Source organism: Temnothorax curvispinosus, unplaced genomic scaffold (assembly GCF_003070985.1).
Source record: "Temnothorax curvispinosus isolate PA1 unplaced genomic scaffold, ASM307098v1 QBEX01003574.1, whole genome shotgun sequence".
Classification (NCBI taxonomy): Eukaryota; Metazoa; Arthropoda; class Insecta; order Hymenoptera; family Formicidae; genus Temnothorax; species Temnothorax curvispinosus.
This window is the reverse complement of record NW_020213354.1, coordinates 24,671-45,628: the sequence shown is the minus strand read 5'-3', so window position 1 is coordinate 45,628 and position 20,958 is coordinate 24,671. Positions and strand designations below refer to the sequence as shown.

The following is a 20,958-nucleotide window of genomic DNA, read 5'->3' as shown; positions in this document are numbered from 1 at the left end:
CACGCGCGTTTATCAATTGATGATCTTTTCACTTGCAACCGAGCCGGCTCAACGGCTAATGCTCATTAATGCAACAAGAGCTATGAGGATATCCACTCGGGAAATCGCCGTGCTTGTCGCGGTGCACGTTTGTAAAACAAGCTCGAACACATGATTCGAAGTTTATACACTGAATTGCAATTTGTTATCACGTATACATACACACGTATATACATTTTATGATATTTATTGATACATTCGCGATAATATAATCCGTATACAGATTGTGCGCGTCAAAAACATATGATACACACCCGCACATACATGCGGATCAAAATAAAATATCATTCGAAGTATCAAACAAACTGAACGAAAATATATTTATGTTGCAAGAAGTTCTTTTCGAAAACCGATAATATCGGCATTGAGCTAAAGATATAAGAAATAGAGCCCGGAACGAAAAAGACCGCTTTATCTATGTTAAACGATGTAATTTTTCTGGCAATTATTTTTTTCCATGTAATTACCGCAGTTGTTATATTTATTGCAGAAGTTCATTTCAAAAAACGATAATATCGGCATTGAGCTAAAAATAAGAGATAGTAGAACTCGGAACGAAAAAAGACCGCTTTACCTATTTTAAACGATGTAATTTTTCTGGCAATTATTTTTTTCCATGTAATTACCGCAAAACAATTTTTGCACGGATGTCCTTCGTGATTAAAATCGTAAAATTATTAACGTGTAGCAATTTGAAGTTAAATGAATCATTAATATGATAAGGAACTAGTTTTGCGACATAGTTCTCTTTTTTTTTCATCTTTTTTTGGCTTCGATGCTAGTGATCATTAATCATCTTCAAGTCGCGTGGGACGCGCGTGTCGGATACGCCTGCAGTGGAACAATTATACGCGACCGCAACATCTTGATGTTTTATGCAAAAAAAAAACTGCAAACGTTTTATTACCTATTATAAATGTCATAAGTTTTTATCTTAGAAAACCCGCAATATATCACTCAAAATGTTTAAAACGTTCAATTCTGAAATATGATTTCTCGTTCACCAAAAGGTGATGAGAGGCACGAAATAAATCTTCCCATAATTTTTTAATAATTTAGAAACCGAATTAACCAATAAAATATTCTATAATTCCGTTAATTTGTAAAACAATTTGAAAATAATGAAATAGAAAGAATTAAAATATTTATTTAAATAATATATATTAATAAAATCAAAACGTTCTCTAATTTTGTATCCTGCTGGAAATAAGTATATATCGTTGTTTAACTTAAAACCTCTTAAATTGCATGCACGTGTCATTCTCATTTCGTTATTCCATTTTTATTGGATGATGATTCAACCGCACGAGGAGATATCTTTACATTTGTTTCCTCTTAAGACCGCGTGCTGACGTTTATTAAAGCATGTAAACGTATTATAACGTGACTCATATAAATCTCAGACGAACTATGCGTGCGATCAGCGCTCGAGGAGATCACAAGATTATCTGGTTCATTGCCCAATGTTTACGATATTTGAACAGATTGTCACTAGTCTACGGGTAATCGCCGTGCAATAAAAAGTACGCGAGTCGAAAAATTTCTCGTAGTCATCACCGCCGAGAAACTCATATACCGTCGCGTTGGCATGGCACAAAATCGCGGAATAGGCTTTTAATTCCCTTATCGTTTTCATTTTGCTTTCATTTGCAAGCAAACGTCGCGGTATTGGCGAAACAATCAGACGAAATGACGCCAGTCAATCGAACCCACTTGTAGTAATTGCTACTTCTAACAGTGAATTACGCCGGCTCTATCGAAGATCAAACGCCGACTCTGGTGTTCGTCGGCACGTCGTCGTGCACTTTGTGCGCGCGTGAGACGACATATTTTATTTCAGTTTTAGATTCGGACACGTTTGCTCGAAGGCACCTATATATCACGCCGAACGAATGCCAATTTCAACTGATAAGCTTTAATCCGTCGTAATAAAATCCGTCGCGAGTGATAAAGAAAGTACTCGACGGGAGCTCAATCTTAAGTTGTGATAAAAAAGTTTATTTTTTTTTCGACTTACGCGAAGTCTGTTAAGGACGTAGAAATGTTAAGAATTACACAAAATTTCAAAATATAAATTCTTTTATAAATATAATATCAGCATGTAAATTTAAAAATTGTTTACCGGTTAATTTTTGAGAACATTTCGTCTAGCAAAAAGTCACGTTTTTATAACGTCACTTTTACGCCACACAATAAAAGTTTTATCGCGTAATCTTGTATGTGCATTTTATACTGCGAAGCACTTAACCAACGTATAATACTTGAGATGTGACAAGAAGTCTATATCTATTTTCTATTTTCATTGTCCTATTTAAGTAAATGTCAATTAAATACACATTTTGATATCGATTTATTACTGCGGTTCTGCTGCAGTGCAATTTAATATTGCAAGACCATGTGATCATATTTTTCAAATCTTTGAAGATACTTTTAGTATCATTTTTTCTATATTAAACATAAATTTAAATTACATAAATTTTTAACATTTTTAATAAGTATTTTTAATAATTGATGTGCAGCATCGAGACTACCATTAGAACCCATTAAAAAATCTTCAACTTTGTTATAAACGTTTTCGAAAACTAACCGGTAAAAAAATTTAAAGAAATTTATATGCTGACACATTATTTATAAGAAAGCTTGAGTTTTAAATTTTACGCAATTCTAAATTCCTCGTCGCCTTCGTTATTATTTAATTAGAAATAAAAGAGATAAACGTAACTCTTGGAAATAAATTTAAATACACACGAAACTTAGACCTTAAATATGCACGAAGTTTAATTAATTCTTGATTAATTGTAGACGTTAAAATTATCTCTATAAAAGTCACGTCTTCTCTAATTAAAAAGTGTTACATATTTCTTATTTTATTATACATTATTTGCCGCATATCGAGCGCTATCTAATTAGCAATGATGTCCAATGTGTAACGTATATAAAAAGAATCGCTCGGAAAAGACTTAAATTAATCAAATTTCATATGTGATTACAACCGAGTCAATATCGGTGAAATGTGAAATCAAACGTAAATACGAATGAACTGCAAAAATTCGTCTGGGATCATCAATTTCGGACTGCCGCGAACCGAGCAGGAAAGTATGTCAATAAAATTAGTCACCTGATTATACTTATAGCTTTGTTGTCTAATTGCAATGATTGATGCAGAATTGTGCTTGCGCATGTCGCGCGCTTACGCAATGCGGCTTCAATATCAAAAGCATACCTCGAGTGAGGATTCACACGGATTATCTTCCGTGTGCTATCGTCACGAGGCATATTGCGCATTATCAGGGGAAAAAATCTTCTCCAAATAAGATTTAAACAAGATCAAAATTAAACCCACGAAAATTAGAGCCAAGCGCTACGAATAAGTCGCGGAAGAAAAACCGAGCGAGCGAGCGAACCGCGCAAACGTTTCGGGAGATCCGCGCGCTGAGTATCTCTCAAAATTAAACGCCCGTAAATCGCGGAATTGTAATTTCCCTACGGCTCTGAAATGAATGGACGAAAGTTTTCGCTTTAATTTTCAATAAAGGAGAAACAAGCGCGATGTTCCCGCGGGACCGCCGCGCGCGCGAATTCGCGTAAACTGCTCGTACTGGGCCGCGCGAGGCAATATCGATCCCCGCAGGTTCTGTGGGGAGTACAAGATTTTAAAAGTTATGAAACCCCGGGTGTCTTACATAAAATAGAGACACTAGTTGTTACGATAACCACACGAGCTCACGTAACCCGGCCTGCATTTGGGGGCTGCGCCCGCGACGCGCTTAAGTGACGCTTTTAGCGTATAAGAGGAACCCGGCAATCCCGCAATGAGAAAAAAGAGACGCTTAGTCGGATAACACTCCTGACAACATCGGGTTACTTTGGCGAACGCCAAAAAAAAACTTTAACATAACTGATACAACTGAACTAATATTTATAATTATATTATAAGTATCTGTTGCTGAATTAACATGTATCTAATTACAGATGCTATTATTGCAATATTATTAATTATAATAGCTATTGTTTATAATATTAATCATAACAGCTATTGATTTCGGTTAACTCGACATTTTTCGCTCAGACAGAAACAGTCATCGCTTTCGCGGTTTACTTGCGGCATAACAAGCAGATCTCTCGTTGCGATTCTCTCGCGACAGAATTTGCTCCGCGAGTGTCGCGGCGACGGATCACGTCTAATCTAATCATCTCATTTATGATATAGTGATATAATATTTTCATAATGTATTTTTCCTATAATGGACGAGATAAGGTGGGTTATAAGACATCCTCGTGACAATGTCGCCTTGACTGCAATTAGTACTTGGTTCACGGCCAAGTTTAATAGACCGATCGTGGTGTCTTCCACTTCGCAAATATCGTCTCTCCAATCGTTTTAACTAACGATGACTAGAGTATCGCGATCGCGTTGTCACATGTTATTAATCTAATCGCCAATCGAAAGCTCGGGATATTTTTAATTCTTCGAAACGCGAACGTTTCTTCTTTTATGAAATTATCCTCTTTTTCTCTCCATCTCTGCATCTCATTTGATCTTTTTCTATATCTTTTTTGCAAAGAATATAAAATATCCTGCTGTGCAGATTATTTCGCAGTAGATCATTTTATTTTAAATATAGCGTTTGCGAATAGAAAATTTCGATCGTCTCTCGTTGATTTGACCTCGCATTAATTTTGATATTTCACGTTTTCAGAATGAAAGACAATAGTAGCTCGGACAGCAGGCAGGGCCTGGAGGGCTACGTGAATCACGGCTTAACCGGATCCACCAACAACGTGGATCTCATTCATTCGTTTCAATCTCTTCACACATCGCACGGTAACCACCGCGATATACAAGGCTCTTCAGATTTCATCTGTAAGTCCTAAACGTACAGCGCAAAAGGTTGATACTTGATACGAAATCGTATTTTTCGCTGAGCTGCACGCAGAGCGCTCGGGAAAAAATTTTCCATATATTTTATGTATAAAATATGTCCATATATGTTTCCTCTCTTTTGTATAATCTTTGAACGTATATACAAGAAAAATAATTAGAAAAAGAATTAAAAAATAATTTAAAAAATTATTTTTGCATTATATAAACTAACACAGATATTATATAAAAAGAAATACAAAATATAATGAAGATATATTTTGTATATAATTATATGTGAAAAATTATTTCCCGGATGGATACGCGCAGGGGAACGCTGTATAAACATAAGTTCTATTCATCGTCGTATTTTAAAGCATAATTTACTTCTCGCACGCGGCGAGGATGCCACAAAAGTGAGTACCTATCGTAAAATTCCACGACTGTTCGGACAAGCATCTAACAGCGACTCGTGTTACGAAATCGGCCGAGATCTTGCGTGTGTTTGATACTTTAAGTATTTTCACGAGGGTGATAATGATATACGAAGTCTCGTGTTTAAACTTAATTTGATAGAGATAATTTAAATTGTCCGTCCTACGTTACCGCAGTTACGTCATCTTGAAACATAAAACAACAAGATGCGGGCGCAGATATACTTTAAGTTATCAAATACAGAAGATTTCGGAATTTTTCAATTCAATTTTACACAACGACGTATAATAGAAACGACGATAACCATAGTTTCTGATCTGATTACATTTTCATGTAAATTTATTGATATCGATCGTCACGTTACGAAACTTCGGCTTCACGCCACGGCCCCAATTTATTCAGCGGAGATAAGGACTCTTGCTTCACAATTGCATCGTATTTAATAGTCATTGATTAAAAAAAAAACGACCTCTGATAAAATTCCACATTGATAATTTTTCAAGTTGGAGATGATAACAGTTGATTCAATTTCAATAAACGGTTTGATAAAAATATTACAAAATATTACAAATAATCAAGATAAGGAAATAGAAAAGATAAATTGTTGTATAAAAATGTTTTTTATATTCTAATATTCAGCGAGTTTATTCTCCATATATTAGAATGCATTATTAATCACTGCTGACTTACGTTAAACTTTTTCGCTCAAGCCGTTAAATATTTTATTTTTTGGTTATTAATAAGTATTTTTATATTAAATGTTAGTATTAAGTAAATGTTTAATAAAAACATGGGCTTTGTTTTGTATTTTGTACTTTTTCCTTATAATAATAATAATTTGTTTACGTTTGTAATTATTATGAAACACAATTTATTTAACAACTATAATGAACATACTGCATGATTCACCTGTGATCCACGCGATATGGGCAATCTGGCACGGAACGTGTTAATCTTTCCATCATTTTATTTCCGGATAAAAAAAATGTCATATAATTAAAATTTATAGTCTGGCACAAAACGTGTTAATCTTTCTATCATTTTATTTCTCGGTAAAAAAAAGTGTCATATAATCCACCCGTTGCGCATCGCGCTCGTATAAAAGTAATATAACAAATAATTAAAAAATTATCGTGCTTTCGGGAGTTACTGCATTATCAAAACTGCATAATCAAAGCGCCTGATGACATTAATGCATGCAAGATCACGGCAATGTGCCTTCACGTCGCCAATGATTTCATTCCGCGGAACTGGTTCGCCTTCCTTGACGCCGGCGAACGAAAAATCGGCCTTCTGAAGAGTACATAATGTTTTTAGAAATTTACATCTCAGCCTATATGTATACGCGGTAGCATATATTTTTTTCCCCTTTTTCTTTTCACGTGCCTGTATTCGCCAAGATAATAAATTCAAGTGTCGGCGCTGTCTGTACGAGAGTACTCCGTCCTTGTTACCGTGCTTGTCACCGTTGCATTTTCGCGTGCACGAAATTATTTATGGGCTGGTGGGCCGCGTATGATACGACAGACGCGAATCCCCGTGTTAAAAGTACATGGTCACGGTGAAGTTTGGCCAGCTGGTTTTTGCAGATCGTTCTTATTTGCGTTATAAGTGGGTCAAAAAATTATATACGGTCGAAATGACTGACAAATAAGTGAGAGGGGAATGAAAACAATTTGCACTCAGTCATCGCAATCATTTAAGATGAATCATGCATTTTTAAACCGAATAAATCTTATAAAACTCGAAAAAAATAATAATATCGCAGAAACGTGTTTAAATCAATAGATTATATAAATTGACAAGTGAAAAATTACGACTGAACTTACAAGACTCTTTATAAAATGAATTTTTACGCGATATATATCTGAGAAATATAAATAAATAAAGGGTTGAATTTATATATTATATAATAACAGCTAAAATTAAGGATGACGTAAATTTTTATGCTATTATATTCATATTATAAATTTATTTGCCGTGTGCGAACAGTGATCGAAGAGCCGGGGGATGACGAGGTCAAGCAGAAGGAAGGCCTCCTGACATCGGCGTTGCAGCACGCGAGGCGGCGTGCCAGGGCCATATGCACGAAGAAAACCCTTTACAAGAGGCTGCCGGTCCTGAACTGGCTGCCAAGGTACAACGCTCAAGATGCGCTCGGTGATCTGGTGGCCGGGATCACCGTGGGCCTCACCGTCATTCCTCAGTCGCTGGCGTACTCGAACGTCGCCGGTTTACCGCCGCAGGTACATAAACTAGCGACGAGACGTTTATCGCTCGCGCAATGACTTACGGAGATTTACATAAGAATTGCGACGAGATTACGTTAGTACGTTTGCACGTTTGGCCAAATGTTTCTTTCACTTAACTTAATTAATAGAAAAGGAAGAACGAAATCGAGATCTTAAAAAAGAAGAGTATGAAGATTCTTATACTAATTTGCAAGAGATACGAAATAAATAATGGCTGTCTTTTAATTAATTTTACAGATAGATTTAATTTGATAAAATTTTAGTTGCTTACAAAGATCGACATTGAAAAGCGATAGATGATGACTAGGCTGGACTTTTTTAAGAAAAAAAAATTACCGGTTTTATATTTTTTTACATACCTTTTTTAGATACGGATGTATATCAATCTTTTGTTTCAGTATGGTTTATACGGCAGTTTCCTGGGTTGTTTCATCTACGTGATTTTCGGATCCTGCAAGGACATACCCATGGGGCCCACTGCCATAATATCTTTGTTAACTTATCAAACAGTGTCTCATTTGGACGCTCCGGTGCCGCATGCGATTCTATTGTGCTTTCTGGCCGGAATCGTGGAATTAATAATGGGTATATTCGGTCTTGGTAAGTCGTTAGCAATTTATCAAGATTAATTTAATTTGAGAGATCCTAAAACACCTCGGTATTTTTAAAAGAACCCGTCGTTGAATATGAAATTGCATAAAAAGAGCGGGGCGAATTAATTATTTGACGTGAATTAAAAACATTAAAAGGTTTTACTTAAACTAACTCCGTAATTAATAATTTTGAAAAATTAAATTTAATAATAAGAGTATCAAGTAGTGCTTTAGTTGAATTTTTTAATATTTTCAAACGTGAGATAAAATACATTTTCTCATTCTATTTAATATTAAAATGTCGCTTTCTCTTTCAAATCCCGTTTTTATCGTGTGAAAACTTGAGATCATATTTCGTTGTTTCTTGTTTTTTAGGATTTCTAATAGATTTCGTGTCCGGACCGGTAAGCTCCGGGTTCACGTCGGCGGTGGCTTTGATAATTGTCACGTCGCAAGTCAAAGACCTCCTCGGTATTCCTGCAAAGGGCTCTCAATTTATCGAGATGTGGCGGAGTATCGGTGGACTGATACATCAGACATCCGCCTGGGACGCTACTCTTGGAGCATCCTGCATAGCGCTGCTATTAATTCTGAGGGTAATTTATCAATACGGCATTACGAGAAATGTATATATTGCGAGAAATTATTAAAATCCTCTCGAAACGTGACGTAAATATTTAAATTTAAATCAAGCGATTTAGATATTGCACGTGTAGAATATAAATTTAATGCAGAGCGAGCATCTCGTTTAAAACGCGAACGGAAATAAATTATAGCTTTATTTTAAATAAATATTTGTGATAACTTTGAGAGAGAAAGCGATTAAAATTATTAACGGGAAACACTTAATTAACGATAAAAGCGATTTAATATTAATATTAATATTAATATTATTGCAATAAAATAATATTTTTACGTGTGATTGCAGTTATTAGCCTCGTGCAAAATCGGCCCGAAAAAGGAGGAGCATCATACTACCAAACATCGAGTCGTGAATAAAATCATCTGGCTGATCGGCACCTCGCGAAATGCACTCCTAGTAGTAATTTGCGGTTTACTGGGCTGGAGTTTTCAAAATAACTCGCCTGTCAGATTGATTGGTATGCAAAGCAAATAAAATATATTTTTTCGAAAAAACCCGACCGCAAAATAAACTTTTATCAAAAATAACAGGCACATCACGTCGTAACATGACATAAATAAATGCAAAATTTTTGAAAAAAGAGAAAAATTTCGATTATGAATTATAGTGAGATAAAATGTATACAAAATTTATTTTGATTGCATGTATATTGTTGAAAGAGAAGTTGTTATTAAATCTTAATAAATCATAAGATTCGAATGTCCGATAGAGTGTCCTAAAAGTAAAATTTCTTATTTCAGGCCACATACCGGGAGGTATGCCTGCTGTACAAGTTCCGCCATTCGGATTCGCCAACGATGACAATACGACGGTCACGTTTATCGAGATGCTCGGTAATCTGGGCAGCGGCATCGTCGTAATACCGCTCATCTCTCTAATGGAAGACATCGCTATCTGCAAGGCCTTTGGTAAGCAAGCCTCAGAAAGTTGCGTGTTCGGCCGCGTAATTTTGCATTGAGAACTGACCAGAACTTTTATCGCGAAGGGCCGACATTTATCCTTTTATCCCAATGTGATCGAATTGCTTGGAACTTCTCGTTTAGAACGATTATTTATTGCATTTTTACAGCTAACGGAAAATCGGTGGACGCCACGCAGGAGCTGATAGCAATCGGTATATCGAATATCGGAAATTCCTTCATGCAAGCTTTCCCGGGCACGGGATCCCTCAGCAGGAGCGCGGTGAACAACGCTTCCGGTGTCAGGACGCCGTTCGGCGGCGTTTATACTGGTGAGTTCCGTTCGTGGCTTCTCCGCAAATCAATTGTTGCATCCATTTATCCTGTAGAGTTGGAAAGTTGAAAGTGGAGAAAAATCGGAGAATGATATCTTGCAAAGATTTCCTGCGCTCTCGCTAAATTTCTTCGATAATATAGAATTTGCCCAGAAGCAAGTCTTTTGTTAACCCTTTAAGGACGAGTGTCTTAAACGAGCCTTATCCTGCAGAACACAAAAAAAGAAAAACTAAATTATTCGTGCAAATTAAATTTTAATCAGAGTTGGAATTTTTTATAAAAAAATTATGTAAATTTAAACCTTATTTTATTATTGGAATGTAATATTATGACATTTATGACAGTATTAAAACAGCAAATACTAATTGTAACTCTCTCGTAGCATGTCAACATCTTAATTCGTTTATTTTTTAATTTATTCGATTGTGCTGATGAAGACTAAGTATAGTAACAATCTGGAATTTCAGGTGTGCTGGTAATTTTAGCCTTGCTATTCCTCACCCCGTACTTCAGTTTCATTCCACGCGCCACTCTGGCGGCTATCATTATCGCCGCGGTCATCTTCATGGTCGAAGTCAAAGTGGTGAAGCCGATGTGGAGGACGAAAAGTAAGAGCGCACATACCTCTCACAAGATACCAGATAAATTTGCGATACGCCACGAAATTAACTTGTTCCTCCTTCTCGCAGAATCCGACCTCATCCCGGGGCTGGGAACGTTTATCGCGTGTTTGGTGCTGCAATTGGAGATCGGCATCCTCTGCGGTGTCGGGATAAATATTCTCTTCATCCTGTATCACGCCGCCAGGCCGAAAATATCCGTGGAGAAACTCAAGGTAATTATTGATTTGCTTGAAATATGAAATCGATTTCTCATTCGCGAGCGTTTGCCTTAACTCTTCAATTTTTCACACTGCTATTTATTCAAGCTCGTATTCTTTACGGATTTGAGTGATACGCTGTTAAATTCATGTAGTATTAAATTACACTCAATTTGAGTCATTATTTTTAACCATTCCTATAGGTCACCGCTGCTCTCATTCAATGTGTCGTTAATTTAACTAAATCAATTGAGTTGAAATAATACTGTTTTGCGTTAAAATAATAAATCTTGGCACATGGTGGTTAAAAATAACAAAATATTATTTAACTCAAGGCTTATTCGTTTAAATTTCATCATTTAAATATTTAACAGTGTGTCTTTCGGCGTGATAATACCCGTTCTTATTTTATTTTCTTTCGTCCGACAGACTCTTCACGGTATCGAGTACTTAATGCTGACGCCGGATCGTTGCTTGATCTTCCCGTCGGTGGACTACGTTCGCAATTTGGTAACCAAGTACAGCCGACGCGCCGAGAGCGTCGCGACGCCTGTAGTGATCGACTGTTCGCATATCTACGGTGCGGACTTCACGGCCGCCACGGTCATCGAGATCCTGACGAAGGACTTCGCCAAGAGGGGCCAGCCGCTCTTCTTCTACAATCTAAAGCCGTCGGTATACGCCGTCTTCGAGGGCGTCGAACCCACGGATTTTGTCGTCTACTACAATCAGGAAACGTTGGACGATCTACTGAAGGAGAAGGGCTACATGAAGTAGATCAATGGAAGTCTTACGGCACGGTCGAAATATTGCTTCCGATCGTAAAAGGTGCATTCGTACTTTCATACCATGTTCCTCGAGGCTGTTATCCGGATGCGACAGCCGGTTACCAAATACGCGAGAATTGGGAGACTTTTATAATTCCGATTCTTTGAATCGGTCGCGGTCGACTGGACTGCGAGGCAGCCCGTACGTGAATCTCTTCAAATCCAATCGTCATGAAAACGAAATTTTACGAAGCAACTTGTGTATTTATTACGTCGTCGTCAGTTCGGCGGTATCTCGCGACTTGAAGTTCCAAATAACAACGAAAGCGACGATAGAATGACGTAGAAGGTATCATCGATCGTAACGACAATGCCTGAAAGTTCAACTTTAAATCCTCGTTTAGGATCTAGGCGAAAAAATACTGGCGAAATCTTGATTCGCGCGGGTAGCGGAAGCAATCGGAGAAGGCAGAGAAAAGTTGAAGCATATATAAATATATATGTCGAATAGATTTCAAATATCTCGGTATATGTATATAATATACATGTATACTGTTATGTATCTCGAAGAGGGAGAGATATTATATGTAGAAGTGCAGCTTGGAAGTATCCTGTACGACAGGAAATTCCGGGAGCGACTGGGAAACGTCTGAAAAATTAAAATGCGGCTTAAAAAGGCGCCTTTTAGACATCTCAAATATCTCTATAGATCCTCGTTCAAATTCTTGTCTCGTCCAAGTATTTATTTAACTCCGTGATGAAGCGGGAACATCTGCGTAACGTTCCAATCGATATCACTCAGCGTTCTCGTATTTAAACCCCTTACGCTGTTTGAGATTCGCGGCAGGAAGAAGTTTCCATTGTACATTTTTATACGCCTACTGCTTTATGCAAAGTAGCACACCCCCTGTATTCTAGGAACGCGTGTACATATAAGTAAAATAAGTTCGAACAATACTGTGATAATTTTATAAACAACCTAAGGAGAACAGGAAGTCAAAATGATGTCAATTTGACGTCATATTGACCAAATTTACGTTACTTTTATATCAATATGACGAGAAAATGATGTCACTTTGACTGCAATGTGTTCCTTGGGAATGTCTGGCGGAGAGATATTCGGCGGATCGTAGCTTCCGTCGTGACGCTTGTTACGGGAATATGATAGATCTCTCGTGAATTTTTAAAAAACGTTTATTGCATCGACGACGCGTGCTTCATCTCACGCGTCGACAAAAAATTTCGCAAAACGCAACTAATTTATAATATTCTTGATTGGTAAAAGAAAAAAGTTTTTTCTATTATATGACTGCATGGTTTAACAAAAAAAATTTTTTAGCAAACGCTGTATGGTGTAAAAAATAGTATTAATTATACATATATCTATATTTTGTAATAATAATTGTAAAGATAATTTTAATTTTAATATTATTATTAAAACTGTAACAGCGTTATATGAGAGCTTACAATTTAATTTTAAGTAAATTAAACAAACAGGGTTTTAAGCGATGCGGTAATATAATAGCAAAAGCAAAAGTTGTTGCGTTCTTTCGGCAGCGAGATGGGCTCTCGTATCGCTGAAAGATGGATTTAATGCGGCGTGCTACTTCGGCGAGATAATGCCGATATTAATCTGCAGAGAAATATTATGCTGCAACTATGCGTAATTACGTTACATAAAACAAGATTATAGAATCCTGTGGTAAATTACTTAATAGCGTCTGCATCTGTGCTATCGTGGATAAGCTTCGTCCACTCGATATAGATTTACAAGCGGTAAGTCTGTATATAATTGAACAATGTATATAAATTGCAATATAGTTTGTTTTATATCCTGCATATGTATATAATATATTATACATGTCAATTAATATGTAATTATTATGTAATCGTGTATTAATTTGTTTCCAGTCATTTCCAGTCTCCAACCCTTACAGAAATTTAATACTGTAAGTGATTATTTGGCTAGTGATTAATTACTTATTTTGAGTATTAAAAGTACTGTTTTTAATGATTTCAATACTCAAAATAAGTAATTAATTACTAGCCAAATAATCACAGTATTAAATTTCTATAAGGGAACGTAAAGAAAGAACGCAATTAGCTTCGAAACAATCTTCTCAAAATCAGTGACGCATATATTGTAAAAAACCACGTCACACAGTCGCAATTAAGTCAGAGATAAGAATCAAAATGTTTAGATTAACGTGCAGACGTTCTTCGCGATTTCTGCGATAAATTTACAATTACAGTTTAATTTTGGAGATCGTCATCGATCATCATCCGCTTTAGATCGTCCGACTGTACCAGACCTAAAATTCGTCCTTTCATATCGCGAGTGAAAATTGTGTAGAACGATTGTTTATTCAAAAATGATTTAAAAAGCTTTTGTCGTTCGAAAAGTCACCCTCCTGTCCACCCTATATGCGCGATCGACACCCCTTTGCACGCGCGCGACACAACAGCCGTCGCGTTTCTCGATACAACGGTTAACGATGTAATACGCGATGACAGGGCGAGACTCGGTCCAGCGGAAGGTCGCTCTCGCGCTCTCATTAGCCTGATTGTTCATCGGCAGATATAAATCTTATCCCTACACGGCGCATTATATAGGGCGATGGTCTCCCTTCTCCCAGCCGGCCGGGCGTTATCGATTGTTACGAACACCGTCGCCAGAACCGTAGCCGAGGATCGCGGCGCCTACCCGCGAATTATTTCCAACGCCCCCGTTTCCGAGAAGCAACTAAAAAAAGGAAAATCTCATATTAATATAATTATTATAATTATTAAAAAAGTAAGGAGAAACCAGAGAAATCTGTCGCTGCCTAAAATTTAGCGAGAAGCCGATGGATCCGCGGAAACGGGGCAACGAGCGATCACGACCGCGATATAGTCTGCGCGGTTCGCTGTTCGCTGTCGGAACAGAGAAACGCGATGTGTTCCCGCAGCTTCCTTTCATCTCGCGGGATAAGGGAGATATCTCGGCGTATACGCGCGCGACGCCGCGACGCCGTCGACTTCCCGTCTCATCGGCGGGATGCAACACGCATGACGGCGGCGAGAAGCGGCGCGGGCGGACGGGCGCCGGGCATGGAGGAGCGACGGGTGACGGGTGGGCCGTGTGGACCAGTTACGGGTCTGCCCCGTGCCGTTTGATAACGCGCTAAATGTACGCTATCCGCGCGCGAGACCGCGCGCCCGCATCATCCGCAACCCTCCGCCGGCTGCGCCAGTCGCACGTTGGCCGATGACGGACGCGCACGGGGTGAAAGTGAACGCGTCTCCGACCGGCGGCACGCTACTCCGGGGTAAGTGCGACGATATCCTTCATATCTCTCTCTCTTTCCTCGCGAAAGCCTCCCTTTGGGGAATAACTTCGGATTCGGTCGGGGCGACCCCGCGGACATCCCTCCGGGAAAACCGACGACCGGGAGTCTCTCCCCGACGTTTTCGGCGTTTTTTCGGAAATTCCGCGGAGAGCTGGCGAACATTTTTCTTCAAACTCAAAATTATTTACTGTAATAAATGTTCTCTGTAATTTATTCCGCTTTCAAGTTAAGCGAATCGGACAGAACCGTTTTGCATATCTTATTTTGCACTTCCAAGCAAAAGGAATATAAGAACGGAGCTTGACGAAGCTTTGCGCGAACCTGCTTTGCGTTTTATGGAAATAGGAGTAGGAGTGCGTTTCAGCCGCGAGAAACGAAGCGGATCCATTATGTATCTGTATTACGGAGCTTTTTTTTTAGTGTGAGCTGAGATTGTGTAATTTTCGAGAAATGCATTTTTGTCCGAGACTTTGAGACTAAATATTCGAATATCCCGAATCTCGAGGAGTAGTTTCAAGAACATGAAAATATCTCAAGTTTACTCCGTGTATCTTCTTATTACAATCGTCTCCGCATCATAAATTACATTTGATATCTTTTTATTTTTAAAATAAAAAGACCTTATTTAAAACCAAAAGATATATATATTTTTCCGAAACAAGCCTTATGGAAAAATACTACTGAAAGACAATTAAATTTAAAATATAGGGAAATGACTCGTTTTAAGGATCTATATTTTTTATTGTTACACTAAAGAAGGTCCTAAACTTTAAGACCGAAATGTCTGTAATTTGTGTCTATGTTTGTATTAAAGTTACTTTTTTGTATTTTATATTGGCGTTTTGCTCTTATTTGCCTTATATTTTAAATTTGATAATTTTTTTACTGATTATATATTAATTATTGTATTATATGACGTTATGTTCCTAATTTTTTAGACTGCACTTGAGAAGGACTGCACTTAAACCTAGAGTCGAAACGTAGTGCTTACTATTTATATTGTTGCCGGTTAGTCGAGCAACAAAATAATATTTTTTATTTTTAATCACTGGCGGAGGAAGTTATTTTTTCTATTTTAAATTTGATTGTACATCTTGAAAGCGTATTCCTTGTTTTAGACTACAGAAATACACTGTAGTTACAAAAAAGAATGCACGGGGAAATTATAGCAAATATTACAATAATTGCTATAATTTTGTGTGCTTCTTTCGCAACTACGATAGCTTTTTCCATAAAAAGGAAGGAGACACGCAGATGATTTATCCGAATATCTCCACATGGCAAATTTTTCCTTCATCAATTTTTGATTACATGTAATTGGGAAATTATACATATACTCAACTAAATTCTTGTTCAATTTAAGCTCACGTTGTTCTTACTGTCTAGGTAGCAGGATATTAAACACGTCTTAATGAAGTATTGGTTAACATTAGAGATGTCATTAATACGTTATTAATATGTTTTTTGACGTCACTCTGCTATTTGGGTGTCTTCACTGCAAATCCAAGTGTGTTATCTTCTACACACGAAAACATCTAAAAATGACACATTTGACTGAAGCTTCATTTACATATTTCTTCATCTGTCAAATTACGCTGTATATAACACGTTCAATCGTTCAATATTAAATATGACGTGATTCAAAACGGCAAGAAATGTGTGAGAAAAGCTTCAGCCAAAATAACACACTTGAATTTGCGGTGTTCTCTTTATAGGGGGAAGACCCCGAGTATACATCTTCCAATTCCGTCTTGTATTAAAATTTAAAAGGGAAACTGATACACCGGGTCCTTTAAATGTCGCGGATGCTATCGCGTTCGATTTTTCACCCGCTGCCGGATACACCAGTTGCATTTCCGCGCATAATTCACGAGCGAAGATTATTCCCGTCTGATCACGCGGCCACGTAAACAAGATATCGGAATATCTTTCAGACGGCATCGGTGCGAGCGTGTCGGCGTCGATGAGGCTGACAGAAGACACCGCGGCGATATAATGGCATCCAGGAGGCCGACCAAGTACGACGACTCGTAAAAATCGACGACGACGACGATGGAATTGCGCAAGGGCTCCTGGAAGATCGTGATCCTCGTGTGCGCGTTGGTCATCTACCTGTGGATGCTCTTCGTCGATCACTCGCACATGCTGGCCGACATATCGCAGAGGATCACGCTGCAGAAAACGCGGATCTCCCCGAGGAACGTCTTGTACCAGAGTCCCGAACGATCGAGGATCGAGCAGGCATCACTTCCGGACGGCCGGACGGACCTGAAAAGACCGCAGCCTCTCTCGTCCCGAAACGCCAGCGGTACGCCCGAAAGAGGTGTATCGGGATATCAGACGCTTAAGCAACAGGGTCTGGTACCAAGCCGGCAATTACCGACCGCCCTGATAATCGGCGTGAAGAAAGGCGGGACGAGGGCCCTTTTGGAGTTCCTGCGATTGCACCCCGCGATTCGCGCCGCCGGCTCCGAGGTTCATTTCTTCGATCATCATTACGTTAAAGGATTCCGTTGGTACAGGTGCGTGCGACTAATCGTTTCAACGATCGAAGCGCAACACGACACTGATCCCATTTAAAGCTTTTAAGACCTCGACATTACGAAGTTCTGAGATATAAGTTTGAGCTTGCTCCTCCGCTAATACTACTTCTACATATAAGTGTATAAAGTAATAACTTCTTCAAGTGAAGATAGCTTTTGTAAATATAAACGTATAAACCCATCTACAAATCTCTAACTTATTTTATAGTAATTTATTGTAAATAATTAGTTATAAGTGATTAACTCGGGAACGGGCGCCTGAGGTGATTTTTACAGCCCAGTATCGAAAAAATAAAGCTTTAAATATATTTTTTTAAATCTCTCTTTACTTTTTTCAGAAAATGTTGAGCGAATCTGTACATAATTGTCCTCAAATACTAATTATTCACAGAACAATGAAAAATATGCAATGTGTAATTAATAACAATGACTTTTAATTGAGGTGTAAAAAGTTAAGTGACCATGGTATAAATGCATTTATACAAAAGAAAATTTGGAGCCCGTTCCCGGGTTAATTATAATTATTTTATTTAATTTTTTAATAACGCTGGTATACAATAAAACACGTTGGTGTGTAATTAGGCGCAGGATGCCGCCGACTCTGGTCGGTCAGATCACCATGGAGAAGACGCCGTCGTACTTCGTGACGAGCGAGGTGCCGAAGAGGGTGAAGCACATGAACCCGGGGATGAAACTGATCGTCGTGGTGAGGGACCCGGTGACTCGGGCGATCTCCGATTACACGCAGGTGAAGAGCAAGCGTCGGAAAATGCCGCGCTTCGAGGATCTGGCCTTCCTGAACGGCTCGAGGATCGTGGACACCTCCTGGATGCCGCTGAAGATCGGGGTCTACGTGCGGCATCTGGAGCGGTGGCTGCAATACTTCCCGCTTACGCAGTTCTTATTCGTGTCCGGCGAACGTCTGATCGCCGACCCGGTGATGGAGATCACCCGGGTGCAGGATTTCCTGGGCCTGAAGCGGGTGATATGCGAGAAACACTTCTACTTCAACGCCACTAAGGGCTTTCCCTGCTTGCTCAAGTCGGAGGACCGCGCGACGCCGCACTGTCTCGGTAGGGATAGTCGAGGGAGATGCGCGGATAAATGGACTTCTAGCACGCAATTATTTGTCATTAAAAATCCATTTTTGGAGAAATAAGTAGAATGCGTTTCATAGATTTTAGAGCGCTGTCTTCCTTTGATTTTAAATGGTACAATACTTCTTCAACAAAAACGATGAAGCTCTCAGTGATCGGTCTTTCCGATTAATCTTTTACAGTAAAATTCCTCAAACTTTTTATGGAATGTATGTATCATTTGATCTCTACTTGTTTGCGCAGAATATTAAAGAATCATGTAACTTTATAAATTAATTATTTATAAATTTAATATTAATTGATTGCTCGTTATTTTTTTCAGGAAAAAACAAGGGTCGCAGTCATCCCTACATCGATCCTATGGCGATTCAGCGTCTTCGAGATTTCTATCGGCCGTTCAATCAGCGATTTTATCAATTGGCGGGTATGGATTTCGGCTGGTACTAAAATCCACGCGTGTCGCATACATACATATCGTAAGCAGGAAAACGGAACGGAGTCAATTCTCGTTGTGTATCAAGTACTTATTGGTACTTGTCAAATACGATATCTACTACGCCTGAATATCTGTAACCTGATATAGGAACATATATATTACAGTCATATCATCAGAGCGCGCCGCGTTTAGTCCATATAGCGTTCGAACGAAACTTTTCCGAAATCTTGCTTCCGATGATGTAGTCTTTAATTTCATCAAGTTTTAATCTTCTCAAATTGCATTAAATTGCAAGAAAATACATATCTTTTTGTTGTATTGATTTAATACAGCGTTATTATAAAATAATTTAAGAACTCCGTATATAATAGAAGTCATTGTGTTCCGTTTGTTATTTATATCGTAGTTAGATTATTTAATTTTGTAGTTTAGTAAATACTAGATTTGCCACCGTAAAACGAAAAAAAGAAACGATATCTCTAAAAGTTATGAGCGTACAGTTGCCGTCCGGGAAGTCTTTACGAAAAGAAACCGTGACATATCTATAATTATCCTATAAATTATTATAATAAAGCCACAATAATGAAATTATATCTGAGAATATTGAAGATATACTTCTATACGCAATGAAAAGAATATAAAATCTGTATGAAATATATTATATATAATATATATATTAATAATGCGTGCGAAAATAAACGGGAGTTACAGTTTCTTCAGTGCAACATGAAATTAGTTATTTCTACTAAATAAAATTAATTTAATTTAATACACCGTAATTAGTTGAACCGAATCTCACAATACTAGGATATATTTATCGGTTATTTACTTTTAGATTTTTAATTCTGTAGAAAAATCACAATAGTGCAATGTTAATAATGTATCTCTTTGTAATTTAATGAATTCATGTGAAATGTAACAGCGAACGCGATTATTATAACAATTATGCAACGAAAGGGCGAGGTAATTAAAAATTTTTTATCAAGCAAAAATTTATTCGCGCTGACTATATTATAAAAATTGTCTCAAAAACTTTTGAAACAGCTCTTTTAACTATATTATCAAAGTTTTAAACAATTCACGTGTAATTAAAACGAACTTTTTCATTTTGCAATACAAATAATATCATCTACCTAATATCATATGCATTATATCGCACAAAAAGGAATAATTTGTATATAATAATAATATATAATATTTCATTTTAACTGTAAATTATATTTTAAAAATTGATATTCTATATTTAATTCGCATATATACAGTTTTTTAAATTTTTTATATTCGTCTCTTCGCCCTCGTTAACAATCCAATTGTGCATTTGTCTTTAATATAATGTATAGTATGACAATGACGAATAAGCATAAAAATAATATTAAAATTCGCTAGTTCCTAAGTATTATAAAATCTAGTCAATGCAATTAGAAAAGGTACGCGCATTTATGGAGTAGCTGAATATAGGAGACCTCTGACATAATTAAGTTACGAGTCAGAGATTTAATTATGCAGAGTAAAATACGAAGACAGGAATAAGGACATTTTTTTCTTTAATATTTACATATTGAAATCAGTTTTCTCAACGGAACATGAATTTATTTTTAGCCCGGTAAATAGTTAAATATCATCAATTCTATATATATCGTTCCACGATATATTTCTGTATAAGTCAGCGCTTATAAGATAAATTTAATAAGATCAGTAAATCATGAAACATCCGAAAATAAAGAAGTTAATTTGGACGAAAGGTGAAGATATCGAATTAGTCTGTAAGTTCAGGCAATTAGTGCGTACGTTAATACATTTTGTATGTAAGAAAGAATAATAATTAATGTATTTATTCAGCGACGATTGGAGGGATGTATTTATCTAGTACGTAAGAATGAAAGTAGATGTTTAGCGATACGATCGTGC

At 37.5% G+C, this 20,958-nt stretch overlaps 2 protein-coding genes across 2 annotated transcripts; both read left to right on the top strand.

Annotated features, from left to right (window-relative positions):
- Nucleotides 1-2,939: 2,939 nt before the first annotated feature.
- Nucleotides 2,940-12,974, top strand: LOC112452661 (sodium-independent sulfate anion transporter-like). The gene is made up of 11 exons (XM_025012986.1): nt 2,940-3,135; nt 4,740-4,903; nt 7,328-7,581; nt 7,986-8,187; nt 8,556-8,776; nt 9,109-9,280; nt 9,564-9,731; nt 9,893-10,054; nt 10,526-10,666; nt 10,748-10,893; nt 11,308-12,974. Exons 2-11 carry the CDS (start codon nt 4,741-4,743, stop codon nt 11,653-11,655), a joined length of 1,977 nt encoding a protein of 658 aa, XP_024868754.1. The 5' UTR covers nt 2,940-3,135; nt 4,740; the 3' UTR covers nt 11,656-12,974.
- A 1,822-nt stretch (nt 12,975-14,796) lies between these two features.
- LOC112452660 (heparan sulfate glucosamine 3-O-sulfotransferase 6-like) lies at nt 14,797-20,235 on the top strand. The gene is made up of 4 exons (XM_025012985.1): nt 14,797-14,953; nt 16,909-17,496; nt 18,100-18,590; nt 18,937-20,235. The coding sequence occupies exons 2-4, from the start codon at nt 17,027-17,029 to the stop codon at nt 19,059-19,061; spliced, it is 1,086 nt and encodes a 361-aa protein (XP_024868753.1). The 5' UTR covers nt 14,797-14,953; nt 16,909-17,026; the 3' UTR covers nt 19,062-20,235.
- The last annotated feature ends 723 nt before the right edge of the window (nt 20,236-20,958 follow it).